Raw genomic sequence first — 21,713 nt, forward strand, 5'->3', positions numbered from 1 at the left:
TAAGCCCCTCTAGCCCTGGGATCCCAATGAGAACTAGTAGACTGATCACAAGCATATTACTAGCAGCTAGAAGCACTGACAGCTCTTCTGCCAAAGATTAGACACTGGTATGCTGTAAAGCAGTGGTTCTCAACCTCAGTCCTCAAGTACCCCCTCCCCCCCCCAACAGGTACTGTTTTTGGGACTCTGTCCAAAATACCAAGCCATTGACCCAGATTTAAAGCACCACTGCAAGATAAAGGAAAACCTGCAAACATGGCCTGTTGGGGGTAATTGGAGACTGAGGTTGAGAACCACTGCTACAGCAAAGGATGTCCTGGATCCTGGCCTTGTTAGTGATACTAAGAATTTAGCTTCATCCTGGGCAGACGGTTGTGGATCCCATTTTGCTATAATATTATTTCATTGGTGCCATTTTTGTTATCAGTGTGCAATTACTATGCAATTTGTTTTGGTGTAAAGGGATGTATGTCCTCAATTTCCATTCAGTAAAGCCAGCCATAGATGGAGCAATTTTCTTTAGCTTGATTCCCCCATCAACACAGTGTTTATCTTTCCCGTAGAGCCATTGCATTCTCCCAGCAGAGAGGGTCAGGAGAAGCCATCCCCACCGGGGGTACAGAGTGATTACTGCTAGTGGCTTTAACAGCTGCTTATTATTGAATGTAAAAGCTGATTGTATCCAAGTTGAGCGATCAACTTTGGTATATACAGCCTGGCCATACGTGGTTCTAATTCCGTCTGGTCCCTGCTGAACCAGCTGAAATTTGAACAGTCTATGGACGGCTTTAGAAGTCATCATTGCATGAAATTTTTGAATGTCACTTTGTGCCTTCGTACTTCATCCAAATATTTGTACTCTAGACATCTTGCATGGATACTTTCCTTTTTCTATCAGTGGTCTGTTGCTTTTTTGCAAAATAAAAACAATGAAACAAATAAAAAAGCTTTCAAACTTACACACACACACACACACACACACGTGTGTACAGTACTCTAAAATTAACATAGTCGTAGACTAGATTTTGAGACAGATTTATTAATCAAAATATCTCAGATCAGACAAGTGAGATGAGTTCCACAAGCACAACAGCATGCTGTAAACCAAAAACACTCCATTCTAAAACTTTTTTTTTTTTCTGTTTTATTTAAATTTTACTCATGAAAATATTTCTGCTTTTCTTCATTTATGCCCTCACTGCTGGGTGGAACACCAATGCATTGCCAGCAACATGTAGCATGGCAGTCCAGAAGTGATAGGGTTAAGGCATGAAAAGACAACATAGCAAAATTCGTAAAACACAAAAAATATAATAAAAAGAAGTACCCCTAATTGTTTTAAACACCCCCCACCCCCCCAAACTACTACTCATGTAAACTATAATCAAATAAGAGATTGTCATAAGTAATAGTTGTCCTTTCTTATTTTAAAAGTAAGGCAATAGAAGCATTGTTATATAAAAATAAGGGCTTGGTTTAAAGGTATGTTATTGTGCGGGATGAGGACGATGTGAAAACTCGGGTTCTCCGTTAAGCAGAAAGAAAAGACACATTAGACGAGGTTAGGAGGCTTCGCTGGTCTGGATGTATGGAGGTGGAGGGTCCTTCTCCTTCTCTGGCATCTTTATAGCCATCTCATATGTAGGCAGGATATACTGCAAGAGTTCAGAGTAGTCAGTACCACAATTTTTACAATGTTATTCATAAACAGACTACAAAGAAAGGTAAAAATGCTAGTTGATATACCAGCCCTTATGTACATAATATATACTGAGCATTAATGTGTGCTGTTTTAAGGCAGCCATTCATTTTGAGTGGCTGGGAGAGCACCTTAAAAATGCACTAAATATTTTTTGGGCATTTTAAACAAGCCGCAAAAAAAAAAAAAAAAAAAAAAAAAACCCACACAATTTTTGAACACACACATAAATCTGATGTTCTGGTTTCTAGATGGGGACAGTTAAATATCCTTTAAATATGTGAATGGATACAGATTGCCTACACAGATCATTTTTCTCTTTCTTGATGCCTTAGGGCCTCTGTGTCAAAAGGCTTTGGGCTTATGTTGATGGCATCAGTTTGAGATCTCTCTGAGGTTTGTCAGTGAATTCTGAACAAAGGTGAAAGGTTATCCATCTAACCTGTAGATGACCTCCTTCCCATCTGCATTTAACCTGCATCAAGCAAGTTTTGCATTTCTATATCTTTAGTGTGGGAATGGGAAACCCAACTGAAGCATACAAAAGTCCATTTGCACAGGCCCTTAAACTGCTCAAAAGGCATCAGGCACATGTGTAGGTTGCCAAAACCCCATTAATTGCCACCTAGCCAAGACAAAGCTTTGTCATCTAGGGTGTCCTGACGGCAGCTCCTGCCAAACAGGTTGAGGGAGCAGACAAAACAATTCTTATAGATGTGGAACATGAAAAAGTTCATGACACACCATGAATGGAACTGTTGGGACAACATCAAGTTCTGTAGAGCGTTTGGCAGACAAGCTCCTGGTGGTTCAACCAACAGGACAAGCCTACCCAGCTCAGCCCAAAATAGGCAAGGGGGGGGGGGGGGGGGAGATTACCCTATGGAGCCACCATCCATTAAAGTGGTCGTAAACCCCTTACAACCACTTTAAACTAGAGGCAAGCCTATAATTAGGCTTACCTGTAGCTGCACTGGATATCTCCTAAACCTACATGGTTTAGGAGGAATCCATGTATTTGTATGTGCCGATGTCATGCGGCACATGCGCACTTATGCCAACGTGCCGTTGCTTCAGTTGTACTGTGCTGTTCGCGGTGGCTCCCTCGCATGCGTGGGAGTGACGTTATCGCGGCTCCGGCCAATCACAGCGTCGGAGCTGCGATACCGGGAAGTAACCTCCGGGATAGAGGTCGCTGGCCCGGAGGGGAAGATGAGGACGGCTGCGGGGGCTTCGTTCTCGGGTAATTCATAATGAGCTAGTATGCTATGCATACTAGCTCATTATGCCTTTATCTTGCAGGGTGTTTTTCATTTTATTTTTTCCAGGAGGGTTTACAACCACTTTAAGCAGATAGTACTAGACAGTAGCATGGAGCCAATACTAAAGTACAAGTACAAATGCTTCAATACAAAAACCGATAGCTTCATATATACGCAAATTGGATGTGTTTTGAATCGCATCCGATTCGCATGACATGTGAACCGTCGGCCATTTCAATGGAGACGGTTCACATATGTGTGGGCCGCATTGCATTTTTTTAGCGTCCATGTTAATTTGAGCATGGTTAAGGTGCGATTTCCACTGTTATACACTTTGACAATTTGCACCGGGGTGGGACTGAAATCCTGCTAGCAAAACCTGACCACACACGTCACTTAAAATAGATATCGGTAATTGGTATTGGCGAGTACTTGCTATCGGTACATCCCTACTAGACAGACCAAGTAATGGCTACTATAGAGCAAAAGTTCATAATTCACATTTTTAGCCATACAAATCTGCATGTTTCATGAATTGACCTGTTTTAATACCTGTGGAGGGGTTTCGAATGCAGGATATACTGCAATCTCAGGGAGGTTTCTATTGTTGATGTACTTGTAGCAGTTCCACACAACATTAATCAGATAGGCCTGTAGACAGAAAGCATACATATTTGTTACAATAAGTGCATGCAGGGTGTAATTCATACCAGAATTTATTATATTTTTACATACAAAGGGTACTTGTTCCAATTTACATACAAATTCAACTTTAGAAGAAACCTACAGAACCTATCTTGTTTGTAATCCGGGAACTGCCTGTAAAGCAAGAGGACATGACATACAACCTTCGTCTCTGCAATAAAAGTATAGCATACTATTAAAACTTTACAGACACCCTTCAGGAATGTCTAGGTGTTTTGTCACATGTTCATCAATGTATGGAGCTTGAAGCACTTTTTTATTTTTATTTTTTTTAAAGAGTTTAGGAAAGGTCAGTTTTGCTCTAATGATCTACCACAGCAAAACTTAAGCCGCGTACACATGATCGGAAATTTGGTCGGAAAATGCTCCGATGGTTTTCCTGACGGAATTTCGCTCAAGCTGTCTTTCTTGCATACACATGGTCTCATCAAATACCAACCATCAAGAACGCGGTGATGTACAACGGGACTAGAAAAAGGAAGTTCAATACCTAGTAGATTCCATTTTGTAATTGAATCTGGCGCATGTGTGAGTTTTTGCACGTCGGAATTGCATACACACAAATCGGGAATTTCCATTAGAAAAAGTTTTTCCGTCGCAAAAATTTAGAACATGCTCTCAAATTTTTGCTGGCGGGAATTTAGCCAGCTACATTCCGATGAAAAGCTCTCATCGGTCTTTTGCTGGCTGAAATTCCGATCGTGTGTACGCAGCATTAGGCTTGAGTTTATGTCCACTCAAATATCTAATACTTTGATACGTATTCCAGCTTTTCCTTGCTGTGTACAATCTTTTACTGAGTCTCCATCAAGGAGCTTTCCCTTGTGTGTTACTGGGACAGGTGGTGAGGAAATCTCAGAAGCAAAGAGCTTTAAACCTACTAATTAAATTTAGGACATCCCTGAACTTGATGGCGACAACTGGGATGATATCTGGGACTTTGTTTCAGTCCTTAGCTACTCTCCCTGACCGATTGATACAGTTTAAACTGGTGCACCATTTCATTTTTCACAATACAGACCACATAAAATGAGTCGACATTGGGGGGGGGGTGCTCTGGGAGGCTTTACTTATATCTTCTGGGCCTTCCTGACCATCGCTAGGTTCTGGGAGGAAGCGTTAACCTACATACGGTTGGTCAGTGCTATCAACTTGCAGTCCTCAATGTCAGTTTGCTTATTGGGACTAATTGAACAGATAATCCCCACTGTGGCAAGGCGTACTTTGGTCGGCTTTCTGCCATTTTATGCCAGGAAAGCCATCGCACTTCATTGGAGGAAGTCAGTTCCCCCATCTATCACCTTCTGGAAACAGTTGGGTCAACAATAGTCTACCTCTCTACAAGGACACTTATGTCAACAGAGGCTGTCCTAAAAAATAGGATCAGGTTTGGTCCAAGTGGCTGGCAGAGCCGTCTACGGCATATTTGTGCATTTGAGTTTGCTGTAAACCTTTTTTGCTCTACTGCTGAGTAACATTTGTTTTCATGTCAGGCCTTTTATTGCTGCACAAACCTGGAGCGATGAGGTCTATAATTTTACTAGTTATGATTTCAAATGACCTACGGGAGCCGTACCTTTTCTTTTAGTAAGGTGCCCTCCACGTCAGTTAACGATTTGACTTAATAGATGTATACAATTACAGTAACCGCGCATGGGTCACTGTGCTCTTTACCTATATGTTGTATGTTGGTTACTTGTATGGCGATATTAACACTAATAAAAAGATTTTTCCAAAAAAAAGTTTAGAACGAGTCAGGTTTTTATTAGGGTTTGTCATGTTCTTCTCTCCAAGTGACAGCAAATATTCTTGCTGGAGAGATTTAAAGTAAAGACCAAACAAACAGAGCATCTAACCCTACCTCATTCCTTCAAAACTAACCACCTCCTCCAGTGCAGCATGTACAACTGCAGCTTAAAAAAAAAAAAAAAATATCCTAATACTTACCGTTATTCCAGATGTCCCTAAATGCCCCATATCCTAAATGTTGGAGGGAGCAGCAACACATAATGATGCGCTCAGAGAAAGTGGGTTAAATAACAACCATTATCTGACCCGGAAAAGAAGTGGTGGCCTGGATTTGGTGTGGCGAGACTGCAGGGGGGCAGTTCTGTAGTGAGTATTGCAGCTGGAGCTGTATTTTTATTGTCTGGAGCCGTGTAGTGATCAATGTATTTTTTTCCACTTATCAGTTAATACATCTCAGGGCTGCTGATCTCCTGCCACCTCTCTACAGCTACTTCTATATGCATGCACTTCAGTGGCAGCTGTTTGTCATTGCTTGACAGGAGAGCAACTGGTAAACAAGAACATGGTCACCCCATAACAGGCAGTGCCTGAACAAAGATCTTCATGACAGGATTACCGGGTATGTAATAACTGCAGGTTTAGAACATGATTAAAAATGACTTGAAATCTGATTGACATTGTAAAAAACTTCTAGGCGATTTAAGTGACTGGGTTTAGATCTACTTTAACCACTTGTTGTCTATAGGCTCTATACAAATGGCCTAGACATTGGCTAAAACAAGCTCTCGACTGCAACTGCAGCAAGCAAGCAGCTGTATGGTAAAAGTGATCCAGGCGGCTGTAGAGCCACCCAATCACTTTTACAATACTGAGAACATAAAAGGTTTAACACCAAAAAATATCAGCACTTTCTACTGAGAAAACTGCTAGGACGAATGTAGACATTGGCTGAAAAGTATCAGCTTCATGGATTCTGGAATGAGGTCAGTTTTTACTTTACCTTCAGGATGATGACCAATGCTCCCACAACCAGTACGATGAAGAGAAGACAGCTGGAATCCATAGCAAGCATGTCATCTTTATATGGGAATTCAGGCTACAGAAACAGATAAAAAAAAAAAAAAAAAAAAACACTACATTATAGGTGCAAAATATATATGCACTTTATCAGTATAAAATTGCAATAACTCCATTGTGAATTATTTGTGCCTGTAATGACCACACAAAAGCAACATTGCATAATTCTACATTTCCATAATCTGAATGAAAAATTGGGAGCCCCACATAATGGGTACAGTACCAGGATTGAAGACCCAGGTACACCTGTCCAGAGACCTCAACAATAGATTCCCCTAGACATTATACAATTATCCTTTAGATTTACCAAAACCATATAATATGAGGTCAAACCTTAAACACTTTAAATTCGTATGCAATCAGGCAGGCCCTTGTATTACATCGTTGATGGTAAATCCAAAAGGAAATTGTATGTATTGTCTAATGTATGGCCAGCTTAATGTGGAACTTCTCTCCCAATCAACCTTGATTATTCTCATGCTGATAGCATTAGTAAATAGACAGGAGAGTTTTAAACTTTTTTTTATTTTTATTTTTTTTAAATTTAAGTTACTTCCTAGTTTCTTGTCCAGGCAACATTATGCCATACATCCCAGGAGTCTTTAGGAGGGGAGAAGGGTTTTCTTAGCCAAGCACACTCTCCTGCATGTGTGCTCGAGCTAAGGAGAGAGGGATTCCAGGAAGTAAATGCTACACGAATCATTTGCCTTTATTAAAGATGGCCACGCTGCTGATGGTGGGGCGTGTTTTTCAAAGTGATTTCTCAACAAAATAAAGCATGGAGACATGGATGGATAGGAGAGTTTGCTTAGAATAATACAAATGAATTAAACAGTGGTTTTGGTCTGCGGTGCTCAGATGCAGTGAAGATCTGCTTTAAAAAGGTGTTGTAAACCTCTGCGTTTTTTTTTCCTTCCTTACCTGTAAGGCAAAGGCATAATGTGCTAGTATGCATCTCATACTAGCACATTATGTGAAACTTACCTGAAAACAAAGCCTTGCATCGATGCCATCACTGATGAAAGCTTCCATCTTCACGCATCCTGCTTCCGGGTTCACGGACTCTGGCTCTGCGATTGGCCGGTGGCACGATCACATCACTCCTGCGCATACGCACGGAAGCCAACGGTCATGGCACACGGCTCTGAAGGAATGGCATGGGTGGCCATTCCTTTAGAGCGCATGCTACTTAAAGTTCGTGTAAATACTTATAGGTAAGCCTTATAGGCACACCTATGGGTAAAACTCAAAGATGGAAGTTTACTTCCTCTTGAACACTCCAACATTTACCAAACCGTATCAGCTTTGAGTGGACTGACTCCTTATTGGGGCCCCCAAAGCTTTTATCAGCCTTATACATGTAGGAGAATTGTGTGGTTACACCCCTCATATATGTCATAACACAGCCTGCTCACATTGTGAAATAGGACTGTTTATGCGGAGCTATAAATACGGAAGATGTACTAGAGGCGTAGGCACATGAAAACAAGATTTCAAGGTGTCAGGCACTGGACTAGGGAAGACAGATCATCAAGGTCAAGTATTGGAGCTCATGCACACAAGTGTAATTCCCTTAGTAACTTCCTGTGTGTATGCTGTAAATGGATCCTACAGGCCGCTGCTACTGCTTCGGGTTGACATGTACATTTCAACAACGTGTGTAGGCAGCAGGAGCCATTGCCACGAATGACTCGATTGAGGTTTACATCTCCCCTTGAATAAGTCATTCATTCATGCGGTGGTGACACATGCCTCGGCTTTCAGTAATTCACAATGTCCGAGGTCATTGGGCACATTTACTACTGCATGAATGAATCACTTAGAAGGGAGGAGATAATAGTGTGTAATAAGTGATTGTGTCCGCAGCCCACGTATGTAGGCCCCGAACTTCAGCCACGAATAGGGTTCATCTTCGCTGTCCTTATGTAAACAGCACAAATATTTACATGTATACAATACGGTCTAAACACATTTCTAATTTTGGTTTACACAGCTAAACTAAATGCAGACCAAAACAGACTAGTGTGCATAGGGCCATAGCATAAATTACTACTGCGTTCAGATCCATATACACTCACTGGCCACCATAGGCATGCCAGATGTGCCTGGGCACACCCTAATCACTCTACTCCCCCCCCCCCCCCCCATGTTTTCTCCCCTCCTGCAGCACTGCTGGCTTCCTTCCTTTCCTCTACTACTGCAGGGATGTTTCAAGATGGAGAGCGGGGGAAAGGGCTACTCAATGTTATTTACCAGCCCCATCCTTTTCTAAATGAACATACTCAATGTGTTCACTCATAACTGAAGCATAGTAAACTTACTATGCTTCAGTTGCTCAGCACAGTGCACTTCCCATTCATTCACTGTTCAGTGCAGCTGAGGCTGCAGAAAAAGTTGTGTGTTTGAGTTCTGGGGTGAACACCCTAATGCAATAGGCTGCACACACCTTTGTCTGCCACTTTATTAGGTAGGTTCAATTGCTTGGTAACACCAATTGCTAATCAGCCAATCATATGGCAGCAACTCAATGCATTTAGGCATTTAGGCATCTAGACATGGTGAAGACAACTTGCTGAAGTTCAAACTGAGCATCAAAACGGGGAAGAAAGAGGATTTAAGTGACTTTGAACTTAGTTCGGTTGTTGGTGCCAGATGGGCTGATCTGAGTAGTTCAAAAACTGCTGATCTACTGGGGTTTTCACGCACAACCAACTCTAGCGTTTACAGACAATGGTCAAAAATAAATAAATAATGAGAAAATATCCAGTGAGTGGCAGTTGTGTGGATGAAAATGCCTTGTTAATGTCACAGGGGAATGGGCAGAATGGTTCCAGATGTTAGAAAGGCAACAGTGAAACAGCTAACAGGAAACTGAGGCTACAATTCACACAGGCTCACCAAAATTGGGACAATAGAAGATTGGAAAAACATTGCCTGGTCTGATGAGTCTTAATTTCAGCTGCGACGTTCAAATGGTAGGATCAGAATTTGGCATAAACATAAAACCATGGATCCATCCTGCCTTGTATCAACGGTTCAGTCTGGTGGTGGTGGTGGTGGTGGTGGAGGTATAATGGTGTGGTGGATATTGTCTTGGCACACTTTGGGCCCCTTAGTACCAATTTAGCACCGTTTAAACACCACAGCCTACCTGAGTATCGTTGCTGACCATGTCCATCCCTTTATGACTACAGTGTACCCATCTTCTGATGGCTCCTTCCAGCAGGATAATGCACCATGTCACAAAGCTCAAATCATCTCACCACTGGTTTCTTGAACATGACAATGAGGTCACTGTACACCAATGGCCTCCACAGTCACCAGATCTCATCCAATGGACACCTTTGGGATGTGGAGGAACCAGAGACACATATCATGTATGTGCAGCCGACAAATCTGCAACTGCATGATGCTATCATGTCACTATGGGAATGTTTCCAACACCTTTTCAATCTATCCAATGAAGAATTAAGGCAGTACTGAAAAGGGGGTCCAACCCGATACTAACAAGGTGTACCTAACAAAGTGGCCGGTGAGTGTATATTACAGATCTAAACAAAGCAAAATTGAACACCCGTGTGCTTGAGACCTTAATGAGCTGTATTTAGCAATTTCAGAAGTTCCCAATCTTAAAATAAACTGTTTTTGCATTGAGCCGGCATTCTGCTTTAACCGTTTCCCAGCTGTGTGTAGTATCATCTATCCCGTGGGACATGCATGTCACATTCAAATAAACAGAATCATTTAGTAGGGGACTTATTTGCCAAAAGTGTCTTATTTTCGAAGTAAAGTGGTTGTAAACCCTTACAAACCACTTTGATCTACAGGCAAGCCTAGATTAAGGCTTATCTGTAGGTGCAAGAAAAGTCTCCTTAACCTACACGGTTATGGAGATATTTGCAAAAAAGACGGCGCACTGAGCGTGCCATTTAATGAATGAGATCGTGCCATCACTGATGGCTCCCGCACAGGAGAGACATCATCGCGGCTCCGGCCAGCACAGCGCCGGAGCCACAATACACGGAAGTCACGGAGAACTGCTACAGTGGCTTTGATCTGGGGTAATTCATAATGAGCTAGTATGCTATGCATACTAGCTCATTATGCCTTTGTCTTGCAGGGTGTTTATTTTTCTTTTAGAGAGGGTTTAATTCCCCTTTTAGCTGGTGGTACCAGGCAGCAGTGAGGTGCCGAGGATTGGTCCTATAAAAAAGGAGAGCAAAACTAGAGTTGCTCCCCCTTGGCTAACCAATTCCTTGATGCATCTGAAAAATAAATCCAGGCTTTGCTTTTAAAGTTTTTGTTGCTTTAAAAAGTTTAGTGAAATATGCAAAATGAGTGCACACAATACTTCAGTAAAAAATTGCACACTTCACAAACAATATACACAAACTTACCAGCTGCTCCAAGTAATCTTTAATGCCAGGCAGGTATGTAAGGGAACTGATTGCAAGCAGGCATGTCAAGGCAAAATCAAAGAGCTGGTAACAGAAAAAGGGGATCAGCCAGCCACCCCGATGCTGCAGAGAAAAGGAAAACCCATCAGCTATTATCGGAGGAGTGTGAAAAACAGCGGTACAATGTAAATTGCAATTAGGTAAGGAGAGAGAGTATATAATGGCAAAAGGAGAATCCAAATAATTTCTATATACACATATCTCTGTTCAAGAAAGCATTTCGATTTTATTCCTTTATCTCAAAGGAAATTAATAAAGTCCATCACTTTCTATAGTAAAAGCCCTCAACAGCACACAAACTAGCCAAGCACACATTTAACACTTTGATCACCCTATACGTTTAACCCCTTCCCAGCCAGTGTCATTAGTACAGTGACAGTGTATATTTTTAGCACTGATCACTGTATTAGGATCAGTCAGTGGTTCCCACAAAGTGTCAGTTAGCGTTAGACTGTCAGCAGCAATATCTCAGCCCCGCTACAAGTTGCTGATCACCGCCATTACTAGTATAAAAAAGATAAAAATAAAAACACAACACTCCAGTATATATCCCCTAGTTTGTAGTACAATCCCATATACACATACGTACACCCACAGTTTATCCAGAGCAAGGCATGATCCAATTTGCTCCAGCAGGGGGAAAATTGTCGGTCTTTTTTTCTCTCCTTTCAGCTGCCAAAAGTAAAGGAGCCCTTTGGAAGCCCACAGTTGCCATGACCCTGGTGCCCAACTTTCTGCTCTTTGGCATCTGACCATCTCCTGTTGTAGGTCTGCAGTCTTTGACAATCTCATATTGCTTGCAGTCTAATCATCTCTTGTAGCATGCATGCTGTCTGACTATGCCCTATTGCATTTCTGCAGTTTGACAGCTGTCAGTAGCGTTGCATTGACTGATTCTTTGCAGCCCTTTGGCCATGTCAGGGGCCGCATGGAGGCCCCTCCAAAATCAAGAAAGTTGACTACCACTGCCCTAGATGGAGCTACAAATGCAGACTGTTTCATTATCCACTTAAAATAATTGAATGCAGCCTGGAAATTACATAACTGATTACAGCTTGGAAAACCTCTACATAGCAGAGCAAAGTGCACACATACCTGTAACACTAAGACCACTTTAACTCTGGGGTGCTTTGCAGGCGCTACACTGCTAAAAATAGCACCTCTAAAGTGCCCTGAAAGAGCCACTGCTGTGTCTCCAGTGTGAAAGCCCCGAAGGCTTTCACACTGGAGTGGTGTGCTGGCAGGACGGTATAAAAAGTCCTGCTAGCAACATCTTTGGAGCAGTGAAGGAGCCGTGTATACACCGCTCCTGCCCATTGAAATCAATGGGCCAGCACAGCTATACCTGTGGCTTCAACCCTTTCTCGGCTGCTAGCAGGGGGGGTAAAACCGCCCCGCTATCAGCCAAATACCGCTTGTAAAGCGGCACTAAAAATAGCGCAGTTTTACCGCCAACGCCGCTCCCGCCCCTGTGTGAAAGCGGCCTGTTTAACTAAATCCAGCATTCAACAAAGTTTTGTAGTAAAACAAGCTCTCTCCAGTCTGAATTTTCGGTAAGATGTGTACTCACCGTTATTGCTCCATACACCATCATAGCACTCATGGTGAACATTAGCAAGGAGATGGCAAAAAGCACACAGGCATTTTCTGCAAAACAAAAATCAATAGCATATTACGCTGGCTGCTACATATTACTACCACAGCAATGAACAACAAGGCAACAACAAATTTCAATATGATCATCACTTTCATATCATATGTATACAGGCATGTATTAAAGGGGCAGTCCACACAAAATAAAGATTTCAGTTTTTAGCAGTTGATGCCTTGACTTATTTCACAATCAAAAGTACTTAAAGGCCAACACTCCACCTTCTGCAAAAAAAAAAACAAAAAAAAAAAAAAAAAAAAAAAAAACGACATACTTGCAGCAAAGTGTGAATTTTTTTTTGCAAACGAGCCTGCATAGCAATGCATTTGCAATCACTAAATCGCCAGTCCAATGCACAGGCTAATGCAGACTCCTCCCAAGCTCTATATCTTCAGTTCGAGAGCTGAAGGAAGTGTCAATGGACCATGAGTGCGGTGATCACCACACTTGTATTCAATTGAGAATCAAGAGTCCATCTGCTACAGTGGCAGGTGGGACTTGTAGTTCATTGTTCACAGATCTCTGTGAATGAATGATGTAGCTGTGCAGGAGAGAAAACTAAAAAAAAAGTGATGCTGTGATAAGGGAGAAGAACCCCTGTACAATGTCAGAGGGTGGCCAGTTTGGGTGGGTGGGTGGTTGGGGAGTCCACTTACAACCAGTCACAGTTCTGCAATATCCATCTGCCCTGAACTCACAGGAGAATGTTGGAGAGCTACATTATTATATGGCACGGCTTTCTGTGGCCTTGAGTCCCCAACCATCGGAGAAAGAGAAACCAAAATGTCACTCTACAGACTCAAAAAGATGACTGGAAAATAGGGCACAGGGAGGTAAGAGGCTACTGCACAAATGAGATAGGGAAACAGAAGGTGGAAGTTAAGGCCTACGATCCTAAATTCTGTAAAAATTAGTAACCAATGAAAAAAAAAAAGAAGACACCAAACTGGGAACACAGCTTTGGCCAACTGTGCTCTCACAGCCTAACACCCCACTTCATGGAATAGCTCATAAAACATGAGGTAAATAAACCAATGTCAGCTGGCTAAAGCAAGCACCAGAATGGACAAGACCAGGGACTCACCGGCCACCCGCTCCGAGGAATAATAATTCCCGATAACTTCATATTGGATGTCGACTGCTGGCACAGTGTCAGGATGAGTTACTTTCACTGTCAGGAGAATGCCCATCAGCAAGTTCACCACCTGAGGATACAAAATGCAAAACATTCAATGCATTAGACATGTAACAACACAACTAGAATCCAACCAATAAAACCAACTTTTTTTTTTTACATTAGTTGGATAGAGAGTGGGTGGTCAAGAATTCCTGTGAGGTAATTTTAGTTCGTGACCCAACCCAGGAGACTTTCAAATCACTTCTTGAACTTGTAAAATTAGGATAAGAAATTGGAAAAAAATGTGGGTAGCAGTTTTCATCAAGACAGGAAGCCACAGACTAATGGAAAAAAATAAAAAATAAAAACAAAACACTGTTCTAAACACTACCCTACATCTCTAAAACAAGGTTTTTGTCAGTGTTCTTTCCTCTCCCCTACAGTTATTAAATTCTACATTTTTCACGCCAGTCAAATTGTTGCAAGCTCCTAGAGTTTTGGAGCTGGTTCTTAGATTGTAGAACCATCACGAATGTAAGCCCCTCCCCCCATTGCCTTCTGGGAGACACAGGTCCCAGAAGACAGTAGGGCCATTCAGAAAGCACAGTGTGACTCGCAGTAGGAAACAGGCCTTAGTAATGATGCCAGCGCCTGCACCCAAAGCTGAGGGACGGGTCGGCTTCGGGTGCCAATATCGCTGGATCCCTGGACAGGCAATTGTCCTTATATTAAAAGTTACATTAGTTACATAGTTAGTCAGGTTGAAAAAAGACACAAGTCCATCCAGTTCAACCACAAAAAATAAAATATATATTTATATTTTATATATATATATATATATATATATATTTATATTTTATATATATATATATATATATATATATTTTATATATATATATATATATATATATATATATATATATATATATATATATATATATATATATATATATATATATATATATATATATATATATATATATATATATATATATCAGCCCATATACCCAATTCTATACTCACCATAGGACACCAAAGTCAGCAGCTAATTTTTTTTTTTTTTTTAACCCAGGCGGAACTCCGCTTTAACAAAGCATTTTCCAGATTCTTTCTATGCAGAGAATTCTCTGCTCAAAGCCAACTGCTGTCAAAAAAAAAAAAAAAAAAAAAAGAAGAAAAAGTCTGCCAAGTGTCACAACATTCCTCAGCCCCGAGCCAACTATTAAACATTGTAAGGTTTTGTTCTCAGATCAAAAGGAATGCACTTCGGTCTGTAAATGAGGGAAGTTTAACCACTTAAAGATTAAACTTTTTTTTTCCTAACACTTGTTGGTTTCAAGTTAAAATAATTTTTTGCTAGAAAATTACTTAGAACCCCCAAACACACTAATTGTATATATATATATATATATATATATATATATATATATATATATATATATATATATATATATATATATATATATATATATATATATATATATATATATATATATATATATATATATATATATATATACACACACATACATACATATATATATATATATATATATATATATATATATATATACATATACACATACATATATATATATATATTTAGCAGAGACCCTAGAGAATAAAACAGTGGTTGTTGCAACATTCTATGTCGCACTGTATTTGCACAGCGGTCTTTCAAATGCAATTTTATTGGAAAAAATACATTAAAAAAAAATAAATAAATAAAAAAAAAAAAAAAAAGCACACACCACTAAAACAGTAAAGTTAATCCAATTGTTTTGTATAACGTGAAAGATGTTACACTAGTGGTCGTAAGAGAATTGTGATCTTTATTCTAAGCAAAAAATTGTAGGCAGAATTGCGCAGCTCTACTTCATAGCAAGTTTTACTTTATTTCACATTAGTAAGAAAGCAATCTACTGTACAGCTCTCCAATACCAGTGTATATTACCAAAGGATCAGGACTGAAAGTCTCCTTAAAGTGGTTCTTCACCCTAAAGGGGAAGTTCCGCTAGTATTATCCCTCCCCCCCTCCGGTGCCACAATCGGCACCTTTCGGGGGGGGGAGGGGGGTGCAGTTACCTGGATAATCCAGGTAACTGCACCCACTTCCGGCCAGACCGCCGCATGGCTCCGCCCACCGTCGCATGGCTCCGCCCCCCGTTGTGTTCTGGGAAACACACAGTTCCCAGAGACACAGCGGGGAACCGGGCAGTGAAGCCCTCTTGCTTCACTTCCCGATTCCCTGACAGAGGATGGCGGCAGTGGCTGCAGCGAGATGAGCGATCGCTTGTCATCTGCCGCCGACATCGCTGGAACCTGGGACAGGTAAGTGTGATATTATTAAAAGTCAGCAGCTGCAATATTAGTAGCTGCTGGCTTTTAATATTTTTTTTTTTTGTGCAGCTCCTCTTTAAGGCTGGATTCACACCTATGCAGTTTTAGTGCTTTTTGCATTTTTGCAATACAGTCCATTTGCCATGGTTTCCTATGGAACACGTTCTGTAGTGCAAATCTGCAAAATGCAAAAAGCACAAAAAATACATAGGTGTGAATCCAGCCTTAATCTTATCTACCAATAGATCTGTTGTTCCGTTTAGTCAGTGTGGAACCCCTGCCAGGTGGGCAAAGGTTGTGACTTCATTTTTCCCCACTGCTATTAAGCAAACTCTACTGATTGCAGTGTGGTGATGCTCCTTTATTGTGCAAAGTCGATCGTTCACCTTTAGCCCCGGTTCGCATTGCAGCGATTTGGCATGCAATTTGACAATCGGTGCAACACCCCATTTGCAGCACCAATTTCCAAAAGTAGTTTCTACACTACTTTTGACGACTTCAGGGTGCGATTTCTGTAGACATCTGTGCAGAAACCCGCACAGATTTCTCTGAAATCGCCCCCGAAGTCGGGGCGGACATGCAGGAATGAAATCGTGCGAGTTCAGCTGAACTCGCACAATTTCATTCCTGCAGTCAGTGTAAACCTGGGCTTAAAGCCCAACTCTGGGAAATACACATCAATTCCCTTTGCAGTAGGGCAAGGCTAAATGATTGTTACACCTCAAGGTAGAGGAATAAGGTGTAGCCATTACCTTAGCCTTCCTTCAGCGGGCTTCGGCTCTCGAGTTCTCTCTGGTGACATGGCTTATGGGCGGTCCTTTGCCATCTTATGTATATTGCAGTGCTATTGGTCCTACATTGTACTTGATGATGGCGTGCAATCACCCGTGGAGTGCCTTAGAGAAGTGGCTTTGGGGGACTAGTCACACTCTCCTTTTCGCATTTCCTTCTACCCGCTAGACTTGCATAGTATTTAACCATTGCAGTGCTGGGTCCCCGCACTTCAAGGGGGGGAGGGGGGCTTAAAGTACTGAGCCCAAATGGATCAGCATCACACCCCAGCAACCAGCATTTACATAAGGACGTCAGCAAAGTGTAGCCAACGTATTTCTCACAGCAAATTTCCCCGCACGCGCACACACACCAAAAAGCTGTGTTCTCTTCATAAAAAAAGAAAATAATGTAACTAAATTGTATGTGTAATTAGTCAAAATATCTATGTGCAAAATATCCGTAATAGAAGCTTTTTTCTTATCAGCAACAAAAGGAGGAGAAGAAAAAGAACCCGAACAACATGTTAAGACACAAGGTCAAACATTAGCACAACCATCATAAGACATTTTATTATACATTCCACGATCCCTTGTAAATCCAAATACAGACACCACTTTTAAAACAGACCTTGCGTAAAACAAAAAAACACACACATTCTTACAGGACCGTCTACACAGCACATGAAGGGATTTCTACAATAAAATATGTAGAGGATACATTCTGGTGTAAATAGCCGGGCCGCCCCCTGAATGGCTAACGCACGCGGGCATACAATTTAACCAGTCCAATACCAGGCACGTTCACTCCCTTCCGGCCCAAGCCAATTTTCAGCTTTCAGCGCTGTCACACTTTAAATGACAATTGCACGGTTGGCAAACACTGTACCCAAATGAAAAGGTTTATAATGGCTTTTCCAGCTATGGGTAGCAATCGAGTCGGTTGACTGTGACCCAAGAGCTGCGCAATTCTGGCCAAATTGAGAATCACAATTTTTTTTTGCTCAGAATAAAAAGAACACGATTCTCACGATGTAAAATCCTTTCACATTATAAAAAAAAAATATATAATAATAATAAATAATAATAATAATAGGGCCAACTTTACCGATTCGTTTTTTTTTAAAATTCATTAAAGTAATTGTTTCCAAAAAAATTGCATTTTAAAGACCGCTGCGCAAATACAGTGTGACAAAAAATATTGCAACAACCACCATTTTATCTCCATGACAGAGATACATATCAAAATCATCAAAAATAGTGCAGGACCCTTTCTCAAAATCAGTGAAAGTCGAAGTTCCATAGGCACAGATATCGTGTGACTTGTCATGTGAGCTCAGATGTGCAACAGTAACATTGTTACTTTTGTATCTATTCATCAGCAGATCAAAGGGAATGAGCTTCCATCTGCAGAATCACTCACCTAAAGCAACCTGCCAAGTAATACAAAAGTAATGAAAATGGTCTATTTAATCTGTTATTAATTCTTTGTTTACCCCTAATGAACCCTACATACACACAATTTTTTTTATATATAGATAGTTTTTTTTTTAATGCCGAATCGCAAAAAGTGGTCTGGTCTTTGACCAGCAAAATGGTCCGGTCTGCAAGTGGTTAAACATAAATGCAATAGTGTAGTAGTGTGCAGTAGTAGTGTGCAGTAGTAGTGTGCAGTAGTAGTGTGCAGTAGTAGTGTGAGTAGTACTGCTTTAAATGTACTAAGATTTCAGCACTTCAGGTCATAAGCATTCTCTGTGACAAATGTCATTTTTGAGTTAATCACTTCTAAAGAAATACTGACACTGAAACTTTTCACATCAGAACATAGAAAGCACATCAGCTGATTACAATAAATTAGTCACTCCGATTCAGAATCGCTTTGCTCAGATTCTGGTCCAGCAAAGAGCTATTCCTTCAGAAACATGTAGGAATAATAGGGATTTTAAAAAGTTTGTTAAAATCCCTACAATGTACATTGATCACCCAGAGAGAATTTTGTTCTCAACAGAAGTGGAGTTACTCTCGACAAAGCTATGGCCGAATAAATAGGTCCATAGCAAAAAAAACATTAAACCGGTTCTGGTCCATATAGTGATTCTCAACCAGGGCTCCTCCAGAGATTACTAGGGGTTCCTTCAGAATTGGGCAATTTCTGCCTCTCGGATAAGTTCCCACCGACACCATTCATTTTTTTAGCTATCTATAAGGAGGTATTTCTGACCACAAGTGTAAGGACCATTCTTCCCACTGACCATCACACTCCTATCACGAGTTGTAGAAATTCTAAAATTTAGCAGGGGTTCCCCCGAGACCGGAGATCTATTTCAAGGGTTCCTCTGTGTTGAACAGGTTGAGAAAGGCTGGGTTAAGCAGTTCTTGCAATCACTCGGTCAGATTTACCGATATCCTGGGAAACTTTGGTGATATCACCTGGCCCAGCATCTCGAGTGACATGTCTCAGGACTTGGCAGCTTACACAATATATTACTGGCATGCTGGAAAATATTTGCTTTTTATTAATCATTCCCTGCCACCGTGATGGAAAAGGGGAGTCGCATCAAGCACACATGCACTCCATACACAGGCCAATTAACATATAAAACATGACATCTATTCAGACAAGGCGACATTGCCCCCCGCCTGGCCTAGGCCTCTCAGGGAAAGCTTTGTCCTTGGAGATGTGTTTATCTGCAGCAGGGAAGACGGCCAAATCAGTTTCTTTACACAGAGCTGCAGCTATCACTTTCACTAAAAGGTCATGACAGCCAGGAGGAAAGCAGAGGGGCTAAATGAAGCACTATGGTCTGATCACAAAACGAGATTACACAATGAGCACCTGCTTAGAATAACACACAGAAAAAATAAAAACCCACAACTAGTTGGCGTGTCAACCTGATCTGCTGACAACAGGTAGCAGTGCTATAGTCATCAGTATCCAAAACCCTGACAAATGCTGCGTCGGTTATCCTGGTACAGCGGAGGCAGGAAGCTCAGGCTCTATGGATTTCCTATAACCGCAGATAAAACATTATGGCAGCCTAATATTTCTCATTCCAGACCAGCTGTCTGCCACACTTAGCAGCTACTATTTAAATCTCTTAAAGTGGTTCTAAAGTCAGAAGGTTTTTTCTAATCTTAAAGCGGGAGTTCGTCGTTTTTTTTTTTTTGTTTTTTTAAGTCAGTGGCTACAGATACTGCAGCTGCTGACTTTTAAAATATGGACACTTACCCGCCCAGCGCGCCCGCGATGTCGGCACCCGAAGCCCATCTCTCGATCGTCTCTCGGGTGCTGCCGCCGCCATCTTGGGTATGGGAATCAGGAAGTGGAGCCTTGCAGCTTCACTTCCCGGTTCCCTACTGCACATGCGCGAGTCGCGCTGCGCAATAAGGATGGTCGCCGCTGTCTCTGGGATCCGTGCGTTTCCCAGCGGACAGCGGGGGACCTGCAAGAAGTGGCGTAAATATCCACAGATTCTGCAGATATCTATGCCGGAAGTGGGTGCAAATACCTGTACTGTACAGGTATCTGCACCCCCCTCCCCCCTGAAAGGTGCCAATTGTGGCGCCGGAGGGGGGGAGGGTTCCGATGAGCAGAAGTTCCATTTTAGGGTGGAGCTCCACTTTAATGCATTTTATGCAATAAAATAAAAACCCTTGTGTGTGCAGCAGCCCCTCCTAATACTTACCTGTATCCCGTCTCGATCCAGCAATCGAGAGTCTCAGCTGTCCGAGACTCCTCCCTCCTCATTGGCTGAGACAGCAGGACGCAATTCGCTCTCGCTGCTGCTGTCAGAGAGCCATTGACGACAGAGATAGGGCAGGGCCGAGCTGCTGCTCCATTACTAAAAGGACACATTGTACCAAAAAATTGGGTTTGAAAAGACCACTGCGCAAATACAGTGCAACATAAAATATTGAAACAACCGCCATTTTATTCTCTAGGTTCTCGACTAAAAAAGTGTTTATGATATGATAAAATAAAATTTCCGGTTCTAAATAATTTTCTAGCAGAAAACACTGCTTTTAACTTGTAAGTAACAAGTGTCTGTAAAAGGTTTAGTCTTTAAGGCCCCTTTCACACAGGGCGGATCAGCTCAGCGGGAGATCGCTCTGTTGATCCCCACCGAGCACGCAGGTGACCGGTCCGCCTCCGCTCACTGTCAGAGCTCCGCTGTCCTCTATGGGAGAGGAGATGAAAATGGATCTGCCTGTCCGCTTTCATCCGATTCAATCAGTGTTTCGCCATCCGTCTGTTTTGAGCGGAACTTATCTGATCGGATGGCAGGCTGGTGTCAGTGGACACATGTCCGCCGACATCCACCTGCCCATACAAGTCAATGGGTGGCACACCCAGATCCACCTGAAAAACAGAAAGGCGGATCTGAGCGGGTCTATTGTGTGAAAGGGGCCTTAATGTTTAAACTGACCTCATTTACAGGACTGAAGTTCATTACTTTGATCTAAAAGTACTAAAAAAGTACCAGTTACTTACCGGTAACTGTCTTTCTGGGAAATCTTCCAGGACGGCACACCTGAGAGATGAGAGGCTCCTCCCTACAGGAAACACAATCAATCGACAGCTGTTTTAAGTCCCCACCCTTCCCCTTGATCCTCAGTTTGTAGAGAAGTAACTCCTGAACCAGGTTCACAAGGGAAATCATTCCTCATAGGTACTCACCTTCTAGTGTTCTAGAATTTTCCCTCCTCCAACGGGCGGGAAGTAGGCCTGCCGTCCTGGAAGATTTCCCAGAAAGACAGTTACCGGTAAGTAACTGGTACTTTTCTCAAGTCATCTTCCAGGACGGCACACCTGAGAGGATAAACAAGTACCTCAGGCCTACCTTAGGGTGGGGCCACTGCAAAACCCTCTTGGCGAACCTTGGCTC

At 41.8% G+C, this 21,713-nt stretch overlaps 1 protein-coding gene across 1 annotated transcript in view; it reads right to left on the reverse strand.

The window, feature by feature from the left end:
- Positions 1–1,019: 1,019 nt before the first annotated feature.
- Positions 1,020–21,713, reverse strand: part of LAPTM4A (lysosomal protein transmembrane 4 alpha) — a 47,353-nt gene continuing 26,659 nt past the window's right edge. Inside the window, exons 2-7 of the mRNA XM_077488831.1 lie at positions 13,685–13,805; positions 12,520–12,596; positions 10,890–11,012; positions 6,416–6,511; positions 3,514–3,612; positions 1,020–1,655 (exon numbers count right to left, since the gene is read on the reverse strand). Coding sequence (XP_077344957.1) covers positions 1,563–1,655; positions 3,514–3,612; positions 6,416–6,511; positions 10,890–11,012; positions 12,520–12,596; positions 13,685–13,805 — 609 coding nt within the window. The 3' untranslated portion in view covers positions 1,020–1,562. The remainder of the gene's footprint in view (positions 1,656–3,513; positions 3,613–6,415; positions 6,512–10,889; positions 11,013–12,519; positions 12,597–13,684; positions 13,806–21,713) is intronic.

The sequence above is a fragment of the Lithobates pipiens genome, unplaced genomic scaffold (assembly GCF_037356315.1).
Source record: "Lithobates pipiens isolate NorthernLeopardFrog02 unplaced genomic scaffold, aLitPip1_a1.2 Scaffold_18, whole genome shotgun sequence".
Lineage (NCBI taxonomy): Eukaryota > Metazoa > Chordata > Amphibia > Anura > Ranidae > Lithobates > Lithobates pipiens.